This window comes from Vidua chalybeata, chromosome 4 (genome assembly GCF_026979565.1).
Source record: "Vidua chalybeata isolate OUT-0048 chromosome 4, bVidCha1 merged haplotype, whole genome shotgun sequence".
Lineage (NCBI taxonomy): Eukaryota > Metazoa > Chordata > Aves > Passeriformes > Viduidae > Vidua > Vidua chalybeata.
In genome coordinates, this window is record NC_071533.1 from 8,320,640 (window position 1) to 8,343,771 (window position 23,132).

At 35.9% G+C, this 23,132-nt stretch overlaps 1 protein-coding gene across 1 annotated transcript in view; it reads right to left on the minus strand.

The window, feature by feature from the left end:
* LRBA (LPS responsive beige-like anchor protein) overlaps positions 1-23,132 on the minus strand; it is a 365,752-nt gene that overhangs the window by 229,726 nt on the left and 112,894 nt on the right. The window contains exons 34-35 of the mRNA XM_053939908.1: positions 16,382-16,446; positions 6,209-6,317 (exon numbers count right to left, since the gene is read on the minus strand). Coding sequence (XP_053795883.1) covers positions 6,209-6,317; positions 16,382-16,446 — 174 coding nt within the window. The remainder of the gene's footprint in view (positions 1-6,208; positions 6,318-16,381; positions 16,447-23,132) is intronic.

The following is a 23,132-nucleotide window of genomic DNA, read 5'->3' on the forward strand; positions in this document are numbered from 1 at the left end:
TGTTAACTATTTCATGATAGTTTTAAAAACAGAATGAAGCAGGTCAAAAGAGATGGAGGAACAATTGCATAAAGCCGTAAATTATTTTTCAAATAAATTATTTTTCAAACAAATCAGGAGGTGGAAGCCCATTAAGGTGTCTCTGTAGAGCTAACAGAAAGATCAAAGGGTAAAAAGCAGTCCTGGAACACATGACCACTCCAGAACAGAGATTTTATAAAAGAAAAGTGGGATGAGAACAACTGCTGGGAGCAGGCAATGTCCACTCAGGTGATCCAGAATAACTCAGCGATGAGCACAGCTTTCAGCTGCATTGTTCTTGTTCAAACTGCCTGAGTGCCACAGGAAATATGCCAAATGGACTCTGGAGGACTGCAGGGAGCAACATGGCAATAAGTCTGAAATTTCTAAAAGGCAAACTTGGAGCAGTGTTTAAAGCAGAAAACAAGCAAAGGAATAAACACACTGGCAAGAATTATCATTGCCTTTGTACAGGGAGTCAGGCTTCATTAGATTGCTTTCAACAAGCCACTCAAGACATAGAAAAGAAAGATCCAGCTCATCAAATCTGAATGCAAAAAAGATATTTAAAGAAAGGCAGGATGAGGTAGGGCAGATAGTAACATCTTATGAGGAGTTCAGATGTATTCCCACAGCAAAAGTTCAAAGACCTATGAAGAGTAGATTATTTAAGCTTATTGGTAATTTCTAGTGAATATAATAATCTGTAACACTACTTACAAGAGGGGATAAAGAGATTCAAAAAGGAAGTTTATCATTCCCAGGAAGAGAAAAATAAGTAGATGTGTTAAATATGTAAAAGAAGAGAGAAAGGACAGAAAAAGTTGAAATCTCAAACATTGTAAAACACTGTGCATGACCTTCCATGATATTTTTTTTCAAATTACACTTAGTCTCATTCATTTCACATGAGATAACCCCAAAAGTTGCCACCTCAGGAATAAAAGAAATTTAGTCTCCTAGTTTGGGACTTGCCAGCATATTGCAGCAGAACAAAATTGGTTAATCTTCCCATGGGGAAAAAAAAATATTCTGCTATGCTCAGCACTTTGTGAAGCATTTATAATACCTCAAGAATATGTTTGGAAAGAAAAGTCCATTTTTTTCTTCCTACTACCGACAAACAGATGGTGCTGTAACACCTGAACGTTGCAAAGGGCAATATTTATTTAAAATTTAAAATTGAGAAGGTCAAGCCCATTCATAACAATTTGTGTAAAGCCTTTTTTTTCCATGAGGGAACATTTAACTTCATTCATGTTGCCCCATTATATTTTTTCAGTCTTAATGACAACAAGTTTTGGGTGCATTCCTACAGCTTGCACTATCCTTTATCTCCATGTGTTCTGTGGAGAATCATTGCTGCTGACTCACTCTAAAAGAGAGAATTCCCCCTGAAATCACTACAAAATCTTTTGTTTTAATAAATAAGGACATTACTATTAAGTGTGCCAGAAAATATTGAATATAAAAGGAAGTTCTAAGTGTCACAGAAGCATTTATTGATGCACAGGTTCTATAACAAAGCAGCTTTTGTTTAAACCACTGGTAAACTGTGGAGAATATGGACCCAGTCAAGGATTAAAACCTTCTTTCCCACAGTAACTTCTTGTTACATATAGAAGCAACAATCATCCACAGAAACTACAAAAACCTCAAATACCTTTCCAGAATTCTTTCAAGGGCTCTCAAGCCTTCCCTTTGACTTATTCTGCCAGAATTGACTTGCAGTAATTTTTAGTCACCTCCTCTGATACAAATAACGTATTCCAATATTTAATGCTTACTGCACCAAAGGGGAAAAGATCTGGAATACAGAAGATTATGCATCAAGGGAAGCACTGGATTTTGCCTTCTGCCAAGGAAACAAAAAGCAAACAGCTCCATCCAAGTCATATTGGAACGCTTGCCTAGCCTTGTATCCTACCTCTGTCAAGGCAAAACCAGTTATAAGATTCGTTTCCCAGCAGGAGCCATGAAGTAAAACATTCTGTTTATTACCATAGCCTGTAAATTGACACTGAATAAGAATTAAAACTGTGAGGAAGTCCAAGTCTTCCGCATGAAAAAACATAACTGAACACAAAAGGGCAACAAATTTTACAGCAGCTGGAAATGCTAGATTTAATTATTGAAGAGAAATCATGCAGAGAAGTTAGCTGCCTAGCATGATTTATAACAAACGCAAAGGGAAAGTCATGTGAAATTCTCAGTTAATCAACAGAAACAGCCAATAACAAGAATGCCAGCACTTTCTATTTCTATGGATGACAAGAATTTGAAAAAAATAAGATCAAAATTCAAGTGGATGACACCACACAATTTTTCAAAAATGACACTCTGAGGAGGCAGGTTATTCTGCCAATTAGAGTAGCAGTAACATTTTACTGAAAAAGTATCAAGGGGTTTGTTTTCCTCAGAATGAAGAATCCTTGTCCAGCCATTATAGAAAGTTTTCTGAAAATTATTGTGTGGCACTCTCCACTGCTCTGCTACACACACCATAACATGCAACATTATGAATAGTTTTGTATTGCACATTTTCCCCCTTTTTCCTAAGTTTTCATGTGAATCTTCCATGCAAAAAAAAAATCAAATCACCAAAAACAGGACAAAACAAACAAACAGCAAAAGAAGAAACCATGTTCCTGGATGGAGCAGTCATCAAAAATACTTTACTCAAGCATTGAGACTTGGTACCCCAGATTTTTGCCTAAATCCAGTAGTGTCATCCAAGAGCAAACTAAAGCTTCACTAGAAAGATGAAACACTGAACAGTTCATGCCTAACAGCCTTGCAGGTTTACTTATTTAGAATTCTATAAATATGTACATTCACCCAGAAGTACATCAAGAGATTTATATAAGACAGGAGGCATAGCCAAGGCAATGGGCACTTCTGTCATAAATTATAAAATAAAGTCAATTAGAGTAGAAAATTCCCTCCTCCTCACACCAAATCAAATTATTCCCATAGGCCTGACTCCACAGCAGTCTGCACAGATAATCTAAGACACAGTGAGTATCACCATATTTTTCAAGGTCATTTCTAGAAAACAATCTGGGTGGCAGCATGAAACTACCATTAAGGGGTTCTTCTTCGGGATTTTAAACTCTGCCAAACACAGAGGGTGAGATTTTGAAAAATACCTAAGAGGCATGTACATATAAATCTGAGGGACAATAGAGAAAATTTAAGGTATACGTAGAAATGTAAGGCATATGTTAGAAATGCTCACATTCTCACATTCACTGCAAAAAATGTGTGTTTCATTGCTACCTCATTACAGAAATGAGTAGAATATTCCTTCATCAGGCTTCTCTGAGGTTCAATCACACTGTAAAATGAGTTTGTCTCAGGTTTCCTGGTTACCTCCCCATATGTCTAAATGCATAGATGGAGCTACTCCTTATACAGGTAGCAGTGAAAAGACACTCTAAGCTTCTGAAAGAAAGAAAATTGCCATGAGAAGGTACAAGTAGAATAGAAAATGTTGGTTTTTTTTTTTCTATTCCTTTCAGTTTAAATCTATCTCCCTGAAGCACTCGAGGTTTACTGCATATCCAAAGTTACAGCACAAACTAGAACAACAAGCCTAAAAAAAGAAAACAAGCCCCTATCCTTGCTTTGGAGACTCTTCCCATACTTTCGGTCATGCCACCTTATGGAAAGGGTTCCTCTCCATGTTCTTACCAATGCATGGCCCCACCACACAGAGACAGAGCAAAGCCCAACCAGAGCTTATACAGCAAAGTTCACACGTGCTGCATTTGCTGCTGCTTCTCTGTCTCCTCCTGGATGGGAAAAATTTGATAGGTGGACATTTCTCAAACCACTTCAGGAAGGAAAACACCTCTCCTGTACTTGTAATGAATTAAGAACCAAACAGGAGTGGCACCCCATGCAACTTTTAAACTATCACCTATCAAATAATTTCTTGCATCACATTTCTAAGATGCAGTTTTCAGCACAGCAGTGCCTTTCCTGTATTACCTATTTTCCTAGGCTTTTCCATCCTCTTACAATGACCATTCTTACCCTTTTTATAACTGAATATATACAATTATACAGAACTAGAGAGCTTCATTATGAAGCTTGCCTGAATTTCCCATTTCTCCTGCCTCCTGTTCCAAATACCAGACTTCAGTTTTAAAAAATGAAAGACAATTTTCCTTTTCCTTTTAAACTGTCCTTGCAACATAGAGCAAACTGCAACTAGTAATTACCAGAAGCACAAAACACTTCTAAATGTGATCAAACCCACATTTTCATATTCATAATTTTCCTGGGCTAAATCTTATAGGCTCACTCCTCTGCTCACTTTCTTCAGCTATCACATCTTAAGACATGGATGGAACATGGAACATCAGAATTTCTGACTGTTAACATGGTACCTACAGACTCAGATGGATATGACTAGTGGTTCCTCTTTCCCAAAGGAACACAACACTGACTGAAGTCTGCCACAGACATCGGGTTCTTTACACATTTGGTAGAATCCAATAATTGTATATCCGTAGTTTCTACACCTGTGGAAGTCATGCTGGATCAAAGTCTTTCCAACACCCAAACAAAACTAAACTGGATAAACAGACTGCTGATATTTGAGTACACCATTTTCCATTTAAGTTCCACCTGATGAGTTAAACCTCTTGAGCCACCACCGCTGAGACAGGACAGATTCAAACCAGCATCAGTCTAAAACATCAGCCAACTCTCATCCTAGAGACTTGTCACAGCAGAACCCAGACCTATATTAAAAATGTAAGTTGATGCTCTGTTTAAATTTCTTCCAGACACCATAAAAGATATCTTGAGGCTGAACTAGGACTAAGAGTGCAGCTGTCACTGAACAACTGTATTCACAGACAGCCTGTATTTATACAACAGAATCCTCCATTTCTCTCATGTTTCCTACATATACACCCCCATCTTTGCAAATAGTTTGCATCTGAAGGGAAAAAGTGGACTGTTCATCTAATCAATAACACCATGTCATGCATGGAGCTTCTGCATAAATCCAGAGGAAAAGATGTCAAGCATGTCCCAGTCCAATGATTATCAAGCAACGGAGCAAAAGGATGCACTTTTCATCTCCACAGGACTGTCGCCAAACCCTTGATGTAATAAATGAAACATGCCTGCTATTTCACCATTGCAGAACGGTACTGTAGATACCTTCCAACATCTCTGTTTGCAGGAGGGGGTAACTAGCTCTAGATGAAGTGCAGATATGTTATTAGACAACGCACAGCTTGAATCCCGGGGCCAACACAGATGACCTTTAGAACATAAGCACTGTCTAAGACAAATATGCTTTCATCTTTGGGGAGTATTTTTTCAAGTAAAGATTTAAGAGGAAAACAGTTTAGAAATGCGTTAAGCACAAATGTGCCTTCAATCTCTTAATGCTTCATTTTAAAAACAAAACCACAAGTAATATCACATGTCAGAAGAAAGACAAAGTACTCTTTAAGTAGAATATTAGTGAATTGAGAGAGATTTAGCTTCATTTTCATTTACCCAATAATTAAAGCACAGGGAAAGCTGATATATAATGTAACCAAGACCCTAAATTGGAGGTATGACCAAAGTGACTCAGAAAACAGGCTTGTATTTTTGAAGTAATACAAGTTTATTACAAAAACAGGGACCATAATTTCACTTTAGCTTCCCTTAAGTGCGGTGAAAATATGAAAACATACTTAAACCACATTGAGGCATGTAAAACACAGGGAGAATGGGTTTAGAGAGGGATTAGTTAAATAGCAGATGATACAAAACGATAAAAGAAAGTAATTTCTCATTTTGCACTTCACAGCCTGTTACCACTTATCTTTAGCAAAGTGGTTTTTTCAGACCTGTATTGTGACTATGATGCTAAGCAGCCTTAACACATACAGTGATATATGCTAAATGGAAAAGAGCAGCATTGGTTTGATAAAATTCTTTCCCCTACAGTCTATGGTGTGCAGATTTCAACAAGTTCTGAGCTGCTCTGCTCAGCCTGTTTTTTCCATCAAAGTTAGTGGCAAACTTATCAAATCACCCTATGACTGCAAAGCACCTTTCAGAGTAGAATCTCCTGAGGCCTGCAAAGCTCATATCACCGCCTGGAATCCTTAAACACAGTGGAATGGTTATGCTTTTGTGTTTTGCTTTTTAGACACAAGATTTCCTTTCTTACCTCAAATTCAGCATGGCGGTTAATATCCTCTGCCCTCTGTCTGCTCAGGATAAATTCTGCTTCATTAGCCACTCGTACCAGATGCTCCTTCATGGTTTGACTCAGCAACCTGAGGACAGAGAAGATATAATAACTGCCTTAGGAGAATGAAGTCCAAAAATAAAAATCTGGAAATACAGTGTATATATATGCAAATATGTTGGGCTCTTATGACTGACTTTATTGTGCTAAGAAAATAGTATAAATAAGGTTGGAGGGTAATTCTCTAGCAACTAGTAAAATAGTATTTCTACAGTAAACCAAAGTAAATATTAAACAAAATGTAAACACTCCAGACAGTCATTTGTTTTACCTGAAATAGAGATACATATAAAAAAAAAATCTTTCACATCCACCACCATATAAAGTAAGCAGTTTTTGCATATAAACATACACAGTTAAAGTTCTAACATAACTGATGTAAAATGTAAATTAAAAGAAAATGTAATGCAATACAGTTTTTCCTCCAAATGCAAGATTGAAATTTTACGGTAAGTATACATTTAAGTAATATTTTCAGGATTATAAAACATTCTCAGTCTCACAAATGAAATGCTAAGATACACATTGTTACAGGTTATGTACAGAATAAAGCTGTAATTCAAACTGAGATTTCTGAGGCCTTCATAAACCCTGAGTTTATGAATGGCAGCAGAGCTGACAGATTGAATTACAACCCAATTATTCTCTGAGTTCACATATTGTTACTAAAAACATTTCCTTTTTAATTAGTTACATTGGGATTCATAAAGTTGAAATTGGCCATACACAAGTCACTGTTTTAGAAGGTGCATATTTCCACAGGATCACTCAAAGATACACCAGATAAATTACATGCTCTAATGATAATTCTTTAAAATATCTGTTATTAAATCTTTTTTTTTTTTTGTAAGGTTTCCAGTTGTAGAAAAAAAGAGTAGCAGAATGTAAAATCATTTGCTTTCCTTGCACATATAAACTAAAGTACATTTCAACAAGTTCAGAGTGTATTGAAAGGCTTTCTTTACAACCATAGGATTTATTATGCAGGATGTCTTCTAATGCAGACAATGTTAATCTTAACCCCAATAACTTATTTATCTGAAATAAGGATCCACCTGTCTCTTACTGTATGTTTGAAAGAGTGACACTTTGCTATCTCTTTTCCTATGCTTTCAGAATTCCATACTTGCAGGAGATTTGCAGGTCACATGCCTGCAAGGCAGAACAACACCTGAAGCTCTTTGTTCACTGCCCCTCTCATTCCAGAAAACTGCAGCACAGCAGCCACTTGAGGCCATGAGCTCAGGAACCAGCCAAGCTGGTGGATTACTCTCTCCCCATGGATGAAGTCTTGAAATAAGAAATATGCACAATTCACTGTTTGAGATGTGACTTCACCTCCTGTTTGGGGAGGCTTGTACAAAAGCCACTAGTTTGAAACCACGTTACAATTCCTTTTTTTTTTTTCTTCTTTTTAGTCTCTGTTAGAATAGATGTAGCTATTGAGCAACAAACATACAATTCTGCCAGTTTATCTGCATGCATTAGTGACAAACCAGCAACAAGGAACTGTATAAGCAATTGCGTAGTCTGGGCAGATTCCAAGCATTTGACTCTTTCTCCATGATCTCCAGTAGCACATTCAAATCTGACACATAAGCATTTAAATAAACTCTTTTTTATTGAACTAAGAACTGTTCAAAAAATTAAGGGGATCACAAATGCTCACGTACTATGATATCATGTATTACAAGTCACATGTAACACAGTTGGACAGCATTCCATTATTTTCCCTGAGTTTGTCAATACCAGTAACTTCTGCTAGCTTGATCAGACTTTGAAAAGTACCAGCTGTCCTCTAAAAGTTCTACTTTTAATCTAACACTAATTATACATTATATATATTAACACTAATTATATTAATTTTATATTAATAACTTTTCTTTCACCTGTTTATGAAATCACGCTATATAATAATTGTCTTTACAACGTAGTTTTCCTTTTTATCTGGCAAACATGTTACATAACTGGTTAGTAAGCAGCCCAGCACCTGCTATTCATGTCCAGAAAGGATGGATGCATTCCAAACAAAGCAAAGAACTACGTTCTCTCACACAGGAACAACGTTGTTCCAACAGACCAGAAGTGTACCTAGTGAAAACACATACACTTCAAGCTCCAGGAAGAGCTTGGTCTCCTATGGATCAGTTGTTTCTTCTGTCACCTCCAACTCTCCTTACTAATCCCATACACTTTCCTCACTTTCTCTATGATACTCTGCACAGGAGTATGCCAGGTAGATGAAACTGAGACATGATTTTTCTTTTTTTTTTTTTTCCTTTTTTTCTCTTTTTTTTTTTTATATTCAAGAACATTAAATTTTAATCTTTCTTTTCAGTTCAACCTTTTCCAAACACTGCATATGCTTGGATTAGCTTTCTTATAACAAACATTCTAAGCTGCTATCATCTAGGGCAGTGTGGAGTTCCTTTATGAAAACAGTGTCCACATACATAGCATACCACTCAGATTTCTATTTTGAATTTACCACTTAAATATGGAACTTTGCAAAGAAAAAAATATATATATACTTACATAAATGTAATTATGGCATGATATAAGCCATCATTAAAAATCAAAGTCAAATATGAGCACCTGTATAAATGAACACACCTCTGCTTATATGTTTAAAATGAAGTTTTAATCACCTACTAAAGACAAATTTTGGGAACCTTGGCAGTGGCTAGTTATCCATTTAAGGGAAACAAAATGTTGAACAGAAATTTGTTAAGTGTAGCTCACTGCTGTCAATAAAAAAACTGTTTCCAGGTGAGCAGACCACTGCTGAGGCAAGGACTCTTGCTGAAAAATTAGCTCAACTCCAAACTATACACAACACATTTTGTACATGTGGGAGAGCCTATAAACTTAATTACTTAGATCAGGTAACTTTGAGAAACAAAGGCTTTCTTCTTAAGAAAAAAATATCTAGAAACATCTGATTCTCCTCACTAAGACAGTAAGTGGTACTTCATGGATTTAAAGGATCCTTGCTTGTTCCTGCTCTGGCCTCCCATGCAAACTGATCATGAATGTCTTCCTGAAAACAATTTCATTTACTCCATCCAGTCTGTAACTGCCCTTTTTTTTTTTTTTTTAAACGACTTGAAACTTACAGAATCATAAATTGGTTTCAGTTGGAAGGGACCTTAAGGATCATCTCCAAGCCCATGCCATGGGCAGGGACACCTTCCACTAGACCATGTTGCTCAGAACCCCATCTAGCCTGGCCTTGAACACTTCCAGGGATGGGGCATCCACAGCTGCTCTGGGCAGCCTGAGTCAGACCAAAAAGATATTTTATACCATATTCTCCCATAAAGTATTTTTATAATAAGGCAATTACTGTCAATTAAAACAAAGACAAAAAAAAACACAAACAAAAATTCCCTAACCATTTGTGTGCTTTTGTCCTCATTGTTTTTTTTTTTTTTTTCCCAGCAGCTAGATTACATTAGTTCTTTTTTGGTTAAATAAAAATTTCATCTAAAACAAATTAAATACCTTTTTTTACAGAAAAATGACAGCTTTTCCTCTCTTTGAGTACATAGATAGATTGAATTTTTTGTCTTTTTCAAAGTATGCACATCCAAGCTTAAAGATAATCTCAAGTCTAATAACTTCCTTCTTGCTGATACTTCATAATCCCTGTATCAAGGTCCACAGATCATGCTTGCCTTATATTATCTCATATATCTGCTGATTTTTTCAGTACTATTAAACACCAAAATAGTGTTGCAAGTGCTGATTTACACTTCACCTTCCTGAGAGATTCAGTTTTAGTCAAAGTATGGGAAAAGCTTCTTAGGTGGCACTAACATTTAGGCACAAATCTATCACAAAGTACTGCAGGGAGAGACAGTAAGTTCCAGGGGCTCCACAACAGAGAACTCTGAGACAGTCAAGCAAGGTAACCACTCCTACTTGAACTCCTTCCTCATAAACCTGGCATGCAGGAGATTCTCTGACTTCAAAAGGGGGTATGTTCTACATGGATACACATGGACTTCTATGGGATCTGACTGCTCAATGTGCTAAGTAGTGGAATTACTGTTGCAAGGGCATTTTACAATTGCTTTGTGGAACACAGATCCTTTACATGTACTCTACTGAATTCTCAAAAAATATAGTTAGTCCATAAAGTCTTAAAGACCAAAGTTTGAACAAATTTATTGACTTAAAATAGGAGGAAAAAACCCACAAACAAACACAACAAAACAAAAAACCAGGGGAAAATAAAAGCACCCCAAAGCTGTGCAGACTCGCCAAAATGCTGACTTGGACACGCCTTAGCATTAAATGAAATAGATCTTTGAAAAGGCAGCTGAGGGAAAATCCAGTATTTTCTATCTAGGAGAGCCTCTTAGGAAATGGCAGAGCCCATTGAAAATTGTTGTGTTCAGATTTCAGAGCCACTGCACAGTACTATTGGAGATGATTTCTGAAAATGTCCCATCAGATGGCAATAGTACAGTACATGTATGCACACAATACAGCACAGACACCTTCTTGTTACTCTTGCAATAATTAATTTTTTTAGAAGCTGATGTTATCAAAAAAATTCTATATTAAAAAAAAGCATTTCAGAACTCCCAGGCACTCAAAAGTGGTTTATGAATTTCCTTTTTCATAGATCCAGAAAATTAATTATGTATTCTCACAAGCAAAACCTACCTTTGCCACATGCATACCCTTCAAAACTCAGTGAAATAAAGAACTGTTTTAAAAATGGTTGTGTACATCACAGTATACCTTAGTGCACACACATGAACAAAAAAATTAGGTTGCATCAAGAACCCCACCCAAGTCAACTTATCTGGCTCTGAAACACATGCAGGCTATAATTCCTAATTTTCAGCACATTTAAAATGCTGCTTTAAGTCTAGCCTAATGATCTTATGTATTCAAATTCTCACATTAATAAAGTTGCTTTTTCTTTTCTTTTAAACAAACCAAAACAATAACATCAAGACTCAGAAAATAAATCATCAAAAGTCTCTTTTACAAAACATACTACTTCAACAGAAAGGGTTGTTAAAAATCAAAAAGCAAGGAAATGTGGAAAACATGTCTTTTTTCTTACAGAACAAGACTGAGGCGCAGGTTCTATGTCATCAGAATCTCAGGACAAGGAGGCTGCAGCATGGGGAGCAGACTGGCAGTAATCAATTCTACTTCGGACCAGACTGCATTTATCATTTTTCTCCAGAGCCTTTTTTGGTCAATTATGCACAAAGTCTGTCAGTTATCATCCATTTTTTCATTAATAGCTGTATTTTTCTAACTGTTTTTCCATCACAGTAGCTGCTCCTATGGCAACACAACCCTCCAACATTCATTCCTTGAGAGTGACCGCAGCGTTGCGAGTGAGAGACAATTGAATGGGGCAGCCTACATCTGTCCCCTATTTTCCATTCAGAAAGCACCCAAGTAATTGGCCAGCCAGCTTGATAGCCAAGTATTTCAATATTAAAAATATTTGCATCCATGATCAGTCAAAAGCAATAGATACAATTTAAGACAAGGAACAGCAGGTGACATATGTTTAAATTTTGTTAGTACAGTTCTTAAATTCCTCCCCACCTCCCTCAGCTATAGAAATATAGATGATTACAGCATTCCAGATTTTATACTATTAGATCTTATGTATTGAGAGCATATAATACCAGTTGCATTTGGTTGTTTCTGGAGAGGTTTGGGACTTTTTTTTTGGTTCGTTGATGGAGTTTTTATATGCTAAGGATGTTAAATTTGCATTCTGTTTGCCTTCCTTCTTCTCCCTATAACTTTTGAATTAATTGTATCATTCCAATAAATATTTTTAATAGAAGGGTATAGTGTCCCAAAAATAATAGTTTTAAATCCAAGGGAGCACAAAATCCCTTGCAAGATTCCTTTGGGAAAAGGAAAAAAAAGCTGTTTTCAACTACAATGAAAGACACATTAGAAAATGCTCTGATACAGAGGGGAGAATTTTGATTAGACTTCATTCCTCATTAGAAAACAAAGAATAGGGCAATAAAAAAAAGCTACAGAGAAACAAACATGGACATACTTATTAATTCTTATGTTTTGGGCTGCCTTGTTTGAATAAGCATTTGAAAAAGCAAAGGTAAGGAGAGAAAATTATACATGGATTCTGCTAGTTTAATGAGATTGTCTTTAAACCAAACATTTTGTGACTTTTTTTAGTGAATATTCATTTGCAAGAAAATAAAAATGTAAACATAGAACACTGTTCTGTAATTCTTCAGATGGTCAAGAAAACTGTGCTTGAGAAAATTAAAATCAAGCATCTTCAAGAGTCTCTTCAACTGAAAATTGGAAAGAATAATTGCTGCAGCATGCTTAGGAGACTGATCCCTCAACCCCTGCCATGCCAAACCCATTATCACCCCAAAGGGGATAATAACTGTCATGCCTGGTCTCAAGCTCGAGTACATTTGTTAGTGCCCTGACTGATACAGAAAACAAGATCCAGCATAAGAGATGCTTCACACTAAAGTGTGCTAATGAATCACAGCGACAGCAGAGGGTTTTAACCTTCACACAGCACAGGAGCTGCTTGCTAACTAGTCAACTGCAGGAAATCAGGCTCTAGGAAAAGAGGCATTTGTACATGCAAGGAAATAAAACAAAGCTGAGCTTGTTTTAGTTCATAAACAATAGCTTCACCATCTTGTGCACAAGGAGGAAACATTATTAGTTCCAGGGTGCAAAAAAGGAATCAGTCTGGGCACCTCAGAAGTCCCCAGAGGAGAGGCCTGGCCATGGCAGTGAACTAGATCCCACCTAAAGGATGGTTCTGGTGAAAAAAATTCCCTCACCACTAAGTTCTCAGGTTCAGGCTCCAAAACAGACTCTCCCTAAAGGGAGGACACAAAGGTGAAAGGCAAGCACAAAGAATGGAATCCAGACTGACAGAAGTTCAGCAGGCTAAGGAAAACATTTCACAAGCTATCCTTCTGCTGCACAGATGGCTCAGTACGTGGAGGAGCCGTGGGTATAGGCACCTTTTTAACAAGGTTTCAAAGAGCATTAATAGTGTTCCCAGACACTACAATAACAGAGAACAATACTTACTACTTTTTATTAAAACCAGATTAATGTTAAATGTAGCAATATACTGAAATGGATGTATCTTTTACTGGACAGAAAGAGGTTATTCTTCAATACCTGCTCCTTTACCTTACATTCTATAGCTTCCTGGATTTCTACACTGGCTTTTTCTTTTTACTATGCTTGCAACCTGGCCTTCAGGACTTCAGTTGTGTATTTCAGTTTAAGGCAGCATTACAGTTCTGTGTTTCCACACACCAGCCTCCTGTTCAGAGATTTTCTTTCAGCTCAAGATGCAAAATTTCACTGGCCACAAACTAATCAATTCTGCTGTACACATGAAGTGGGTGTGTTCTACCTGGAAAGGCAGGGACCATCTTTTCTGTGGAACACATTGGTTACTTGTGAACGTGAAGAAATTCAGACCAACACATTCCAAATGCAGCACACACGCTGCAGATCTTACGAGTCCCAGAGGCAAACTTTCTGCACATATTTCTGTCCAGGGAATCCTAGCCAAAACACGGCAAGCCTAAATCTAAAACTTCCAACCGCTGCGAGAGAGAGAGAGGTACATTCATACCTTACACATAAAAGGAAGAAATACATTTGAAAGCAAGTAGAAGAGAGATTTACATCTCCCCTTTTAGACTTCTTCCAGAAAGATTTTTCAGTTATCTTATTTGCCCAATAGAAAAAAAAAAAAAAAACAAACCAGTAGAACACACCTCAAGCTGGAATATCCTATAGCTTCATTAGTCCAAAAAATCTAGTAATAAAAACTGGGAATAAAACTCTGGTTTACAAAGATTATAGGGTGACCAAATCCCCCCCACCAAGGCAGCAGACAATAGCAATTCTGTGATTCCACAAATCTTAGGCAGTTCTTCCAGTCCTTGATTTTATTTGTTGTAACTCTCTCTCATGGCACCCTACAGACATCCTTCCCTATGTGCTGAACCAGTTCTATCCTTTCTACAACTACTTTGACATATTTTCTTGTGCACTTTTAGAAACAACTTAAAATTCAGCTTTTATTATATAATTATGAAGTTAAAGTCTAAATCAGTATCATTCAGATATTTTCTTAAGTTTCAATTAAAAGACATCAGCTTTTGGAGTTTTAAGACTATAATGCTATGGCAAAAATACACAAAAATAGCAAATAGAATAAAATACAAGGTCTGAGATGTTTTAGTCCAAGTGTTAGCATATGTGCAAGAAAAATAATGTGCAAATTGCGTAAAGAGAAGGAAAGAGTAGTTCTGGAGTCCTGGAATACAGTTCCTATCATTTGAGGGATAATAGTTTCATTTTAGTGAATGCTGAAAAACCACAAAGCATTAATTCAGCAGTAACTATAAAGGCTCCTATAAATAGAAATGGAGGAAAATGGAGGCAGATGAAAGGAGCCATTTTTAAGAAATTAATCCCCTCTCCTCTTCACCATTATGCTCCCACTTTAAAAAAAATACCTAAAAGAAAACCCAACTCTGCTACACGTCAGAAATGAAATGAAGTAACAATTACACAGACATTTTCTGCTAACCAAAACCACACTTCCTAGTCTTCAAGGGATCATTTGTCCCTGAGACAACGGCTCTGGCTCAGGCTGGACTCTAGGTTATTGATGTTGTTTATGGAGGTGGGGGAGCGATTCCATCTGTCTGTGATGGGCACTGCATGTTTTGAAGAGAAAATAGTCAATTCCAAACAGTTTACTGATAGAAAGCTTGACCTGGATGAGCTGAATAGCTACTGGGTGACTGCCATGCACAGCTCAGTCTCAGCAACTGATTTGTCCATGATAATCATCTTACACAGATGAACCTTACATTGTGCTTTACATGTGTGTGGGATCTCTATGTTATCTATGCTAATAAAACATTAATCAAGGGCCAAATTTATAGCAGGCATTTTGTAAGTAAGGTCAAGACAGGTCAGCCTCACATAATAGGAAACAACTATAGGCTAGATCTTAACACTGTAACTGAACACCCTTGTTACTTTACCTTGGCCCTTGGGATCAAGACTAGTAGCAAAATGTTTTTCCTGCCTCAGAATGGTGTTTTGCCTACCATAAACTGAAATGCAGCCATTAAAATGGCCATTATTTTTATGTATCTTGAGAACATCTACATCTTAAGGAAAAAAAATCTCAAATAGCCATTTCCCCATTCCTACAATGATAAAAAGATATTTATATAGCATATTAATTTATGTGATATATTATTACAGTTTTAGTTAGATAGCTGTCCTAATCACGTAAAATTTATTTTCTATTTGGATTCTTACTAGCCGAAGTTACTCACAGAAGTTACATTTAAATAAATGGCATTTCTTATAATACACCTTAGCTAACTCATTAAGACATCTTGAAAAAAATCCTTTAGAAAAAATGTAAATACTGCTCTTAGTCTGCCTCAACAATCAATTCAATATTAATGAATAAAATACTGATGGTTCTGAACACCGAACAAGTCAAAGAGCATGGCCTCATCACCTGCTCTGTCATTTCCTATAAGTTCCAATAATATACATATAAAGTTATGGAGAGAACATTAAACTAATTGGTAATATTAAGAGGAGTTTTTCCTTAGAGGGACTTTCCTCCCTTCTAGTTTAAGACATAGATCAGAAATAAATGAGCAAACTGGAATCTAATTTTTGAGACAGAGGCTTATCTCACAATTCCTAGCAGTAATGTCTTTTAAATATCAATTCCCTTTCTCAAGAGATTAGCTGAATACAAATTATAGTTTCAACATTAACCAGTACACAAGGACAGGAAGAAAGAAAATCCATGACACACAGATAAGCAAAGTATTTAATGAAACTAAAGAGCATTAAGATTCTGCAAAATCCCATATTCAGAATTAGAACTGAACCAAAGTCTTAAAGAATATGAAACCATGCGCGTAAAACTCAAAGAAAATTACACAAAAAGGAAGAAGAAAAATTATTTTTAAAAAGTTTCAAGGCACAGAACTCCCTGAAGGCTAAACAGAGGTGCTATCAAACATTATAACTTACCTTCCTTCATTGACAAGCTCAATAAAGGCCAGGCCAGCATTCTTCTGTATAGAGTTTTGCCACTCCTGGGTAAAGACAAAACAGAAGAGAAAACTAGCTGTATAAAAACAAAACTTGGAAGAGGCATTTTCAGAGACAAATCATACACTTTCTTTTCCACTTTAGCAACTTACAGCACCATCAGCAAACACACAAAGCTTTAATTGTGTGCAGATCAGGAAGCAATGAATGGCAGCATGAAAGAACAGGGCAGCATCATTTACTTAAGGTCATATTAAGGGGAGCAGAAAATCCAAAAACATCCCACAAAGGATTCCACCATTTTCTTTTGTTATGTCATGTAATAATCCTGAACTTCCTCTGGTTCATGAATGCTTTTTGCCTTTTTGAACCATGATAGTGCCAAAAACTGTTTTACATTAAGGCAAGGCTCATTCCTTAGACACGAATTTCTCTTGCAGCTTAAACCCTAGTAGGGATTTTTCCTAATAATAACCCTCACTTCAGCATCACACAGTCATCTCTACTCATTTAAAAAAAAATCTGTTAACAATCCAAACACTGCACCATTAACACACTATGTTTTTTAAAAATGTAACATTTTTAACACATTGAAATTATGCTCATGGCAGATGAACATGTACTGCACATTCCTTAAATCCAGTTGAACCTTGAATTAAGCAAAATTCTACACCTCTTAAACATGTAGGTGGGTTTTGCCTGGCCCCCATAAGAGACACGGGGGAAAGCAACCAACTGAGATGACCTGTCACTGGGGCTTGCAACCCTCATTTGAAAGATGAGAAGAAAACAAAATCACTTAACAAACAGAGAAAGCAGATTTTTTTTTAATTTTAGACCACATACGAACAAATTAGTCTAGTTAAAAATTAGAGCAGTAAATGTGTGTGCCTTATCTTTTGGGGAAAATGTAGAGGCAAATAGAACAGGACAAATACAGCTCTTGATTTAAACTCTTCAAATCTTCTAATCTAATACAAAAGACTGATTCTACAGCAGATAGTTAATTTTCATGTAAGGACATCAACATCAACTTCCTTGTTTTTTTTTACTCTTTGCTCTATGTGAAATAATAATCTTACTGATTATCTACATGAGTACTTCTACCACTCTGGTTATTTTTAAAAAAATCTCATCAACTCCAAGGCAGGGAAAAAGTTCAAAACAGGAAATAGGTCTTAAACAAATTTCAGATTTCTGAATGTAGGAGGTTTTTAATACACAGTGTTGGGGTGCAGTTTTTGGTGCTCAATGTTGCAGAATTACCTCTCAGTCAGTAAGACAAAGGTTTGATCAGACACATACTGAAACAACTAAAACTTAATTTACAACTTAAATCCTGCTCCTCTGCCCCCACCCCCCCCCCCAAAAAAAAAATTTCCAAATTTCAAATGAAGGGGAGAAATTATAACTCTGATTTCTCAATCTGTTTTTCCAGGCCTAACACATACTTATCATGTTTATCATGCTCACCATGCTCAAGCTGCAACAATGTATTACAATTTTCAAGAAATCAGAATTAAAAGCAGAATAATTGGAACATGTGGTATATTATTCATCACAAATTATAAATGTATTCTAGTGGGAAAAAAAAAAACAAACCTTTAGTTTCTAATATTCTAAACAAAAGAGCATATGCAAATAATCCTTCTAAGAGGTTTTAAATGTAGTATCAAGTTCTAAATATTTTGCTTTATATAATGATAACTGAAACTATTCTGTTAGCTAAAGTGTGAGAAAACTCAAGAAAAGCAAAATATTTTTTTCCATTTATGATACTGTCCATCTGCTGTTCTGCTTTCTAAAGAGCTCACAACAATACTTGAAAATTTAATTGGTGAAGATGGAGGCTGCCAAAAGTGAAAAGAAAGTGCATTTATCATGATACTTTTCAGCATTTTTCTCTACATCAGACATCATCAAAGAAGGTATTAGTCTAAACATTTTCATAAATCACAGCTGAACACACCCTAAAGCTTATTTTAATAGTTGAAAGAAAAGACTAATGGTCTTCATCTTTCATGATCCATTCAATATTTCCCCATAGTATATGTTCACTCTCAAACAATTACACTCAGTAGACATATTGCATTATTATATCAGCATCTTAGTTATCCATCTCCCAAAGGTATTAGGGAAAAAAACATGTTAAAAGCTTCAAACTCAACCACTAATGCAACTAAATAACTACAAAACACATTTCAGCACTTTTCTGAGGAACAGCTGATCCATTGAGACGATAATTTCATACCTGTTCTAAGCTGTAGGTAATTGACCATCATTTCCCGTGGCTCTAAATGTTTAGTGACCAAGAGACAACATCTAATGCTTCTGGTCACTGAACACCCAACAGTGAAGCACGGGAAAAACCAGGAAGCACTAGACACGATCACAAATAACTCCAATGAAAAATCACCATGACAGGGACACATATAAGAAATCACATTTTATTCAAATACTTTGTCTGATAAGGAAATTTCCTAATTCATTACTATGTCACCTATTTCCTAAATAGAAACTATACACAGCCTCGCAAGTACCCTAGGCAAGGACTAAAACCTTTTCCTGAAATGGTGCTGCAAACCTCATCTGAATTATAATTTTGTATGGAATAACATTCTACATTTCCTTTCTATACAGCACAATTCTGAAGTGACCAAAAATACATCCCAGTCCTCTATAGCTTCAATTTTATATCATCAACAAGTTTCATTAGCACAGTCTTACTGAGTGCACAAGGGGCATTAAATGAAAACATTAAACAGTAGAGGTCTTAAACCCCTCCTTTCAGAAACTAATAATCTCCCTCGAGGTTGATATCATGACCTGTTGTCCTATTTGAGTAATACTGGGGTTATTTAATCTGTTTTACAGTGGGTTTTTTTAAGTAACCTTAACTAATGGCCAGTTGTATGACACCACCAAATTCTCTAATAAAACTCATAGATTACTACATTTACTTTTTTTTTTAGCAAATACCAAGACCAACAGCATGCATTAGACTATAACCAAAGACCAAAACATACAAAATATCACAAGCTGGGTAAGACCATAACCAGCAACAAGATCAGTGTAACAAACAGTCTTTAGTACTTGTACATCCCATTTTATGTCATTGCGCCTAGATGTGTGTGTGTAGCTATCTCCATCTTCAGATGCATTTAAAAGTCTTTCACACAATTTCATCCTCATATTTCCTTTCATAAAAACAAGGTACATCTCTAATCACACGGCATGATCAGATAAATGAAGTTCTTAAAAAATTTCTGCCTTGAAATTGAGTTTTTCCATTTGTTATTGGCTTCCTACTCATTCTGAGTATCCTTGTTCAGATCAAATACTTCAGGAACCTCTTATTTACCTAAAAACCCTTTTTCTGCAAGCAGCAGATAGTAGGAGCCAGCTTCAAAACAAAGAATGCAGGTGGTTCTTTACACAATGTGTAAAGAATCTATCACCAAAAGCATATCATGGTGATTAAAAGTTCAATAGGATCAAGAAGAGACAGAATAAATACATATCAAAAAGATAAACACATTAATATAGGCTAATATACACAGAATATTGGCTAAATACACAGAAACTGTATCCAATTCAGAAATACCCTGAGCAAAAGTTGCTGGAGAGTGGAAGAGTATCACACTTGTCGTATTTTATTCTTTTTGAGCACCTCTTTGTGTCTATAGTTGGAGATACAACAAGAAGCAAAGTGGAGGCTTTATCTAGCCCAATATAACCATTCCTAAACTAATCACTCAAACAAATGCCAAGAAAATGTTGTTGATACACATTTTTGTTGGTTTGGAATTTGAAAAGCTTGCCTGTAGGCAGCAAATGGACATATCCCTCCTCAGGTGTACACCCTTGGTAAAGTAATATAATCATATAATCATATTTTAAACAATTATGGCAGGAGTGTTGGACCTAGATTTGCTTTAAGGTCATTTTCTACTCAAACCATTCTACAATTCTCTTAATACCTCAAAGCATACATTCTTCAAGGTATATATAAATATTTGCAAGACCAACCTATCAACTGGTCTGATGGCTAAGCAATTAACCATCAATCTTGAACAGAATATTTAAAACACTTCCAATAGGTGAAAACTGCCCTATTTCTAACTGTAACATACTGTCCTGCTGCTCTCATTTATATATATACACATGCATACTCCTTAAAAATTAATTTTTCACACAAATTTTAAAAAATCCCCTTCTAAACAGTTTAACATATTCTACAATTAAGGATTATATCTAGCCGCTGAAACACATACCCATCAGCAGGCAAAAAAGAGAAAATTCTTCACTAATCCATCCTTCCCATAAAGCTGGTGGAATTTTGATAATTCATTTTGGTTATGAAACAAAGGAGAAGGATGACTTTGGTACTGACAACTATGAATGGGGCACTAAGGAGCAGGGTGGGAAAATGTGTTAACATATGACTAAGAGACATATTATATCCTAGAGTAAAGGTCAAATCTGCATGAAAAACTTGTTCATAGAGAGATGCACTAATCTTTAAGTGCCTAAAGTAAACTATCAAGAACTTTTCAGCAGTGTTTGCACTTGGTGTCAGCACTCTCTCAGCACCACATCCACTACAGGCTTGAATGAACTCAGCAATAAAGAACATATAGTGAAAAGTAGATTATATCTCAGCTGTGTTCTTCATAATTAAAAAAAGTTATACTGCATGTTAAGCAGAATCTCTGCAAACATAAATTACTTTTAAAGGTTGAAGCATGCTTCAGTTATTTTAATCTATGAAACTCCATTGAAAAAAATTAAAAGCAACATGGATTTATGGGAAATCATATATAGAAACCATGCAGCAATTTAATATCAAAATTAGCACATGCCAAGTACTTACAAAAGAGGAACATTTTGCAAAGATGTGACACAAATTAATATAAAAATAACATGAGAACACATTTGAGATAGTTATCCAGTATATATACAGACATACCTGTGTGCTCAAATAAAATTTAAAAACCATAAACAAATAATGAAAGAACAATCAGAAACTGGCTGAGAAAAAAAAATAATTTCAATAAATATTTTCATGGCCCTTTCTCTACAGAACACCACTACTGTTGCTGAATCCTGAAACAAAGTGAGAACTTGCAAAAATATTTACTACTATCTTAAAAATTCAGAACCTCCTGTCACTGAAAAAAACCTTATCAAACAGGCTTGGATTTACTGAAATTTAAACAAAGGCTTCTCGAAGAAAGCTTTAACGTGGCATCTATGTAAGAAGCCAAGCTACCCCACTAATCAATACAGAGGGTTTGATTTCAATAAGGGTGATAAAAGTTACTCTAACCCTGGCCAACTACAAGCTCTCAACAGATGATCGTCATTAGGGCTCTATCGGGGTCCCACGTACTCGGGCTGTACAAATGTGTCCTATTAGTACATGGTCTGTCTGTTTGGCAACTCCAGGCTCAAGACAAATGGCAGCTGCTGCCCTTCAAGGTCTGAAGTCAAGTCCTCCGGGAATCTGAAAGCCCAACTGGAAAAATCAAGGCCTGTTCATTAGAGACTGCTCCAGGGGAAACTTGCAAGGCTGCCATTAGAACTATATAAAAGAGCTAATTATTTTTATAAGACTTTTAAAACTATCAAGCACACCCAGTTATAATAAAAAGTATTTACTGCTGGCATTCCATTAAAAAAGACATTGCTTTTTGTCAAAAAAAATCTGCTGGTGACAATACACAACTGAAGTCTTTGTATTGAAAATTTTAATGAGTCTTCTAGGAGAAAGTTGTGTAAAAATTGACCAGATGAGAGAGCTCCTCAAGTGAAGGTATAACACCACGCCCATTAATGTCAGAAAATATCCCAAACACACTCATATCAAACTAATGAACATACATAAAGGTGGGCTGAGATCGTGCATGTGTGATTATCTACCCCTGAAAAATAGAAGGAATTCAAGAAACAAACACATTCAGTGTTGCAATGGTGTCTGAAAAGAACAAACAAAATCCTTCTTTCAAATCTGTGCTGCTGAGGAACAGCCAAACATGCTGTAGTACGTGTGTATTAATAAATCAGTCAGAATGGCATAGGACCCACATGTTATCAAACATTAAAACTAAGCAGAAAAATGAAAACTAACACTGTTTCAGTATTTTTCCTCTGTTTTATCAAACACCAAAACAATAATAAAGATAACTCCTTTCATAAAATATACTCTGGAAAAAAGTTGGCACATGACCTTTTTTTTTTTATTCATAACCACAAAATTCTTTTTGTGAAGATTATTAAAATTTTAACTATGAAACTGAATGAAAGTTTCTGATATTGAAATATCTTCCCAGCTGCACAGCATGACAACACTGTGTTGAGTTCTAATGTTATAACAGATCACCGCTACAGAGTATTTATTACAAATCTTTTAAAAGTGCTATATGAAATTCATTAGCGTTCCTTAATCAATTCGTGGACCAACACGCACATAAGCTTCCGACAGCCTAATTCAAAGAAGCAATTACAACCCTAGTGCTCATGTAAAAGGACAACAGAAAGAAGCTATGTGAAACCAGTTTAAAAGAATGAAAATGTAAAGAAAACAGATTAGCAATGATTTATATCAATGCCTAGTGCTGAAGTTAATTACAACTAACCCAATAAAATAGTGCCTTTATTATTGTACAGCAAGTAATAACCTTAGACGCAAAAACCAGAACTCTTTGCTGACTTTTGCATGCTCAATTCC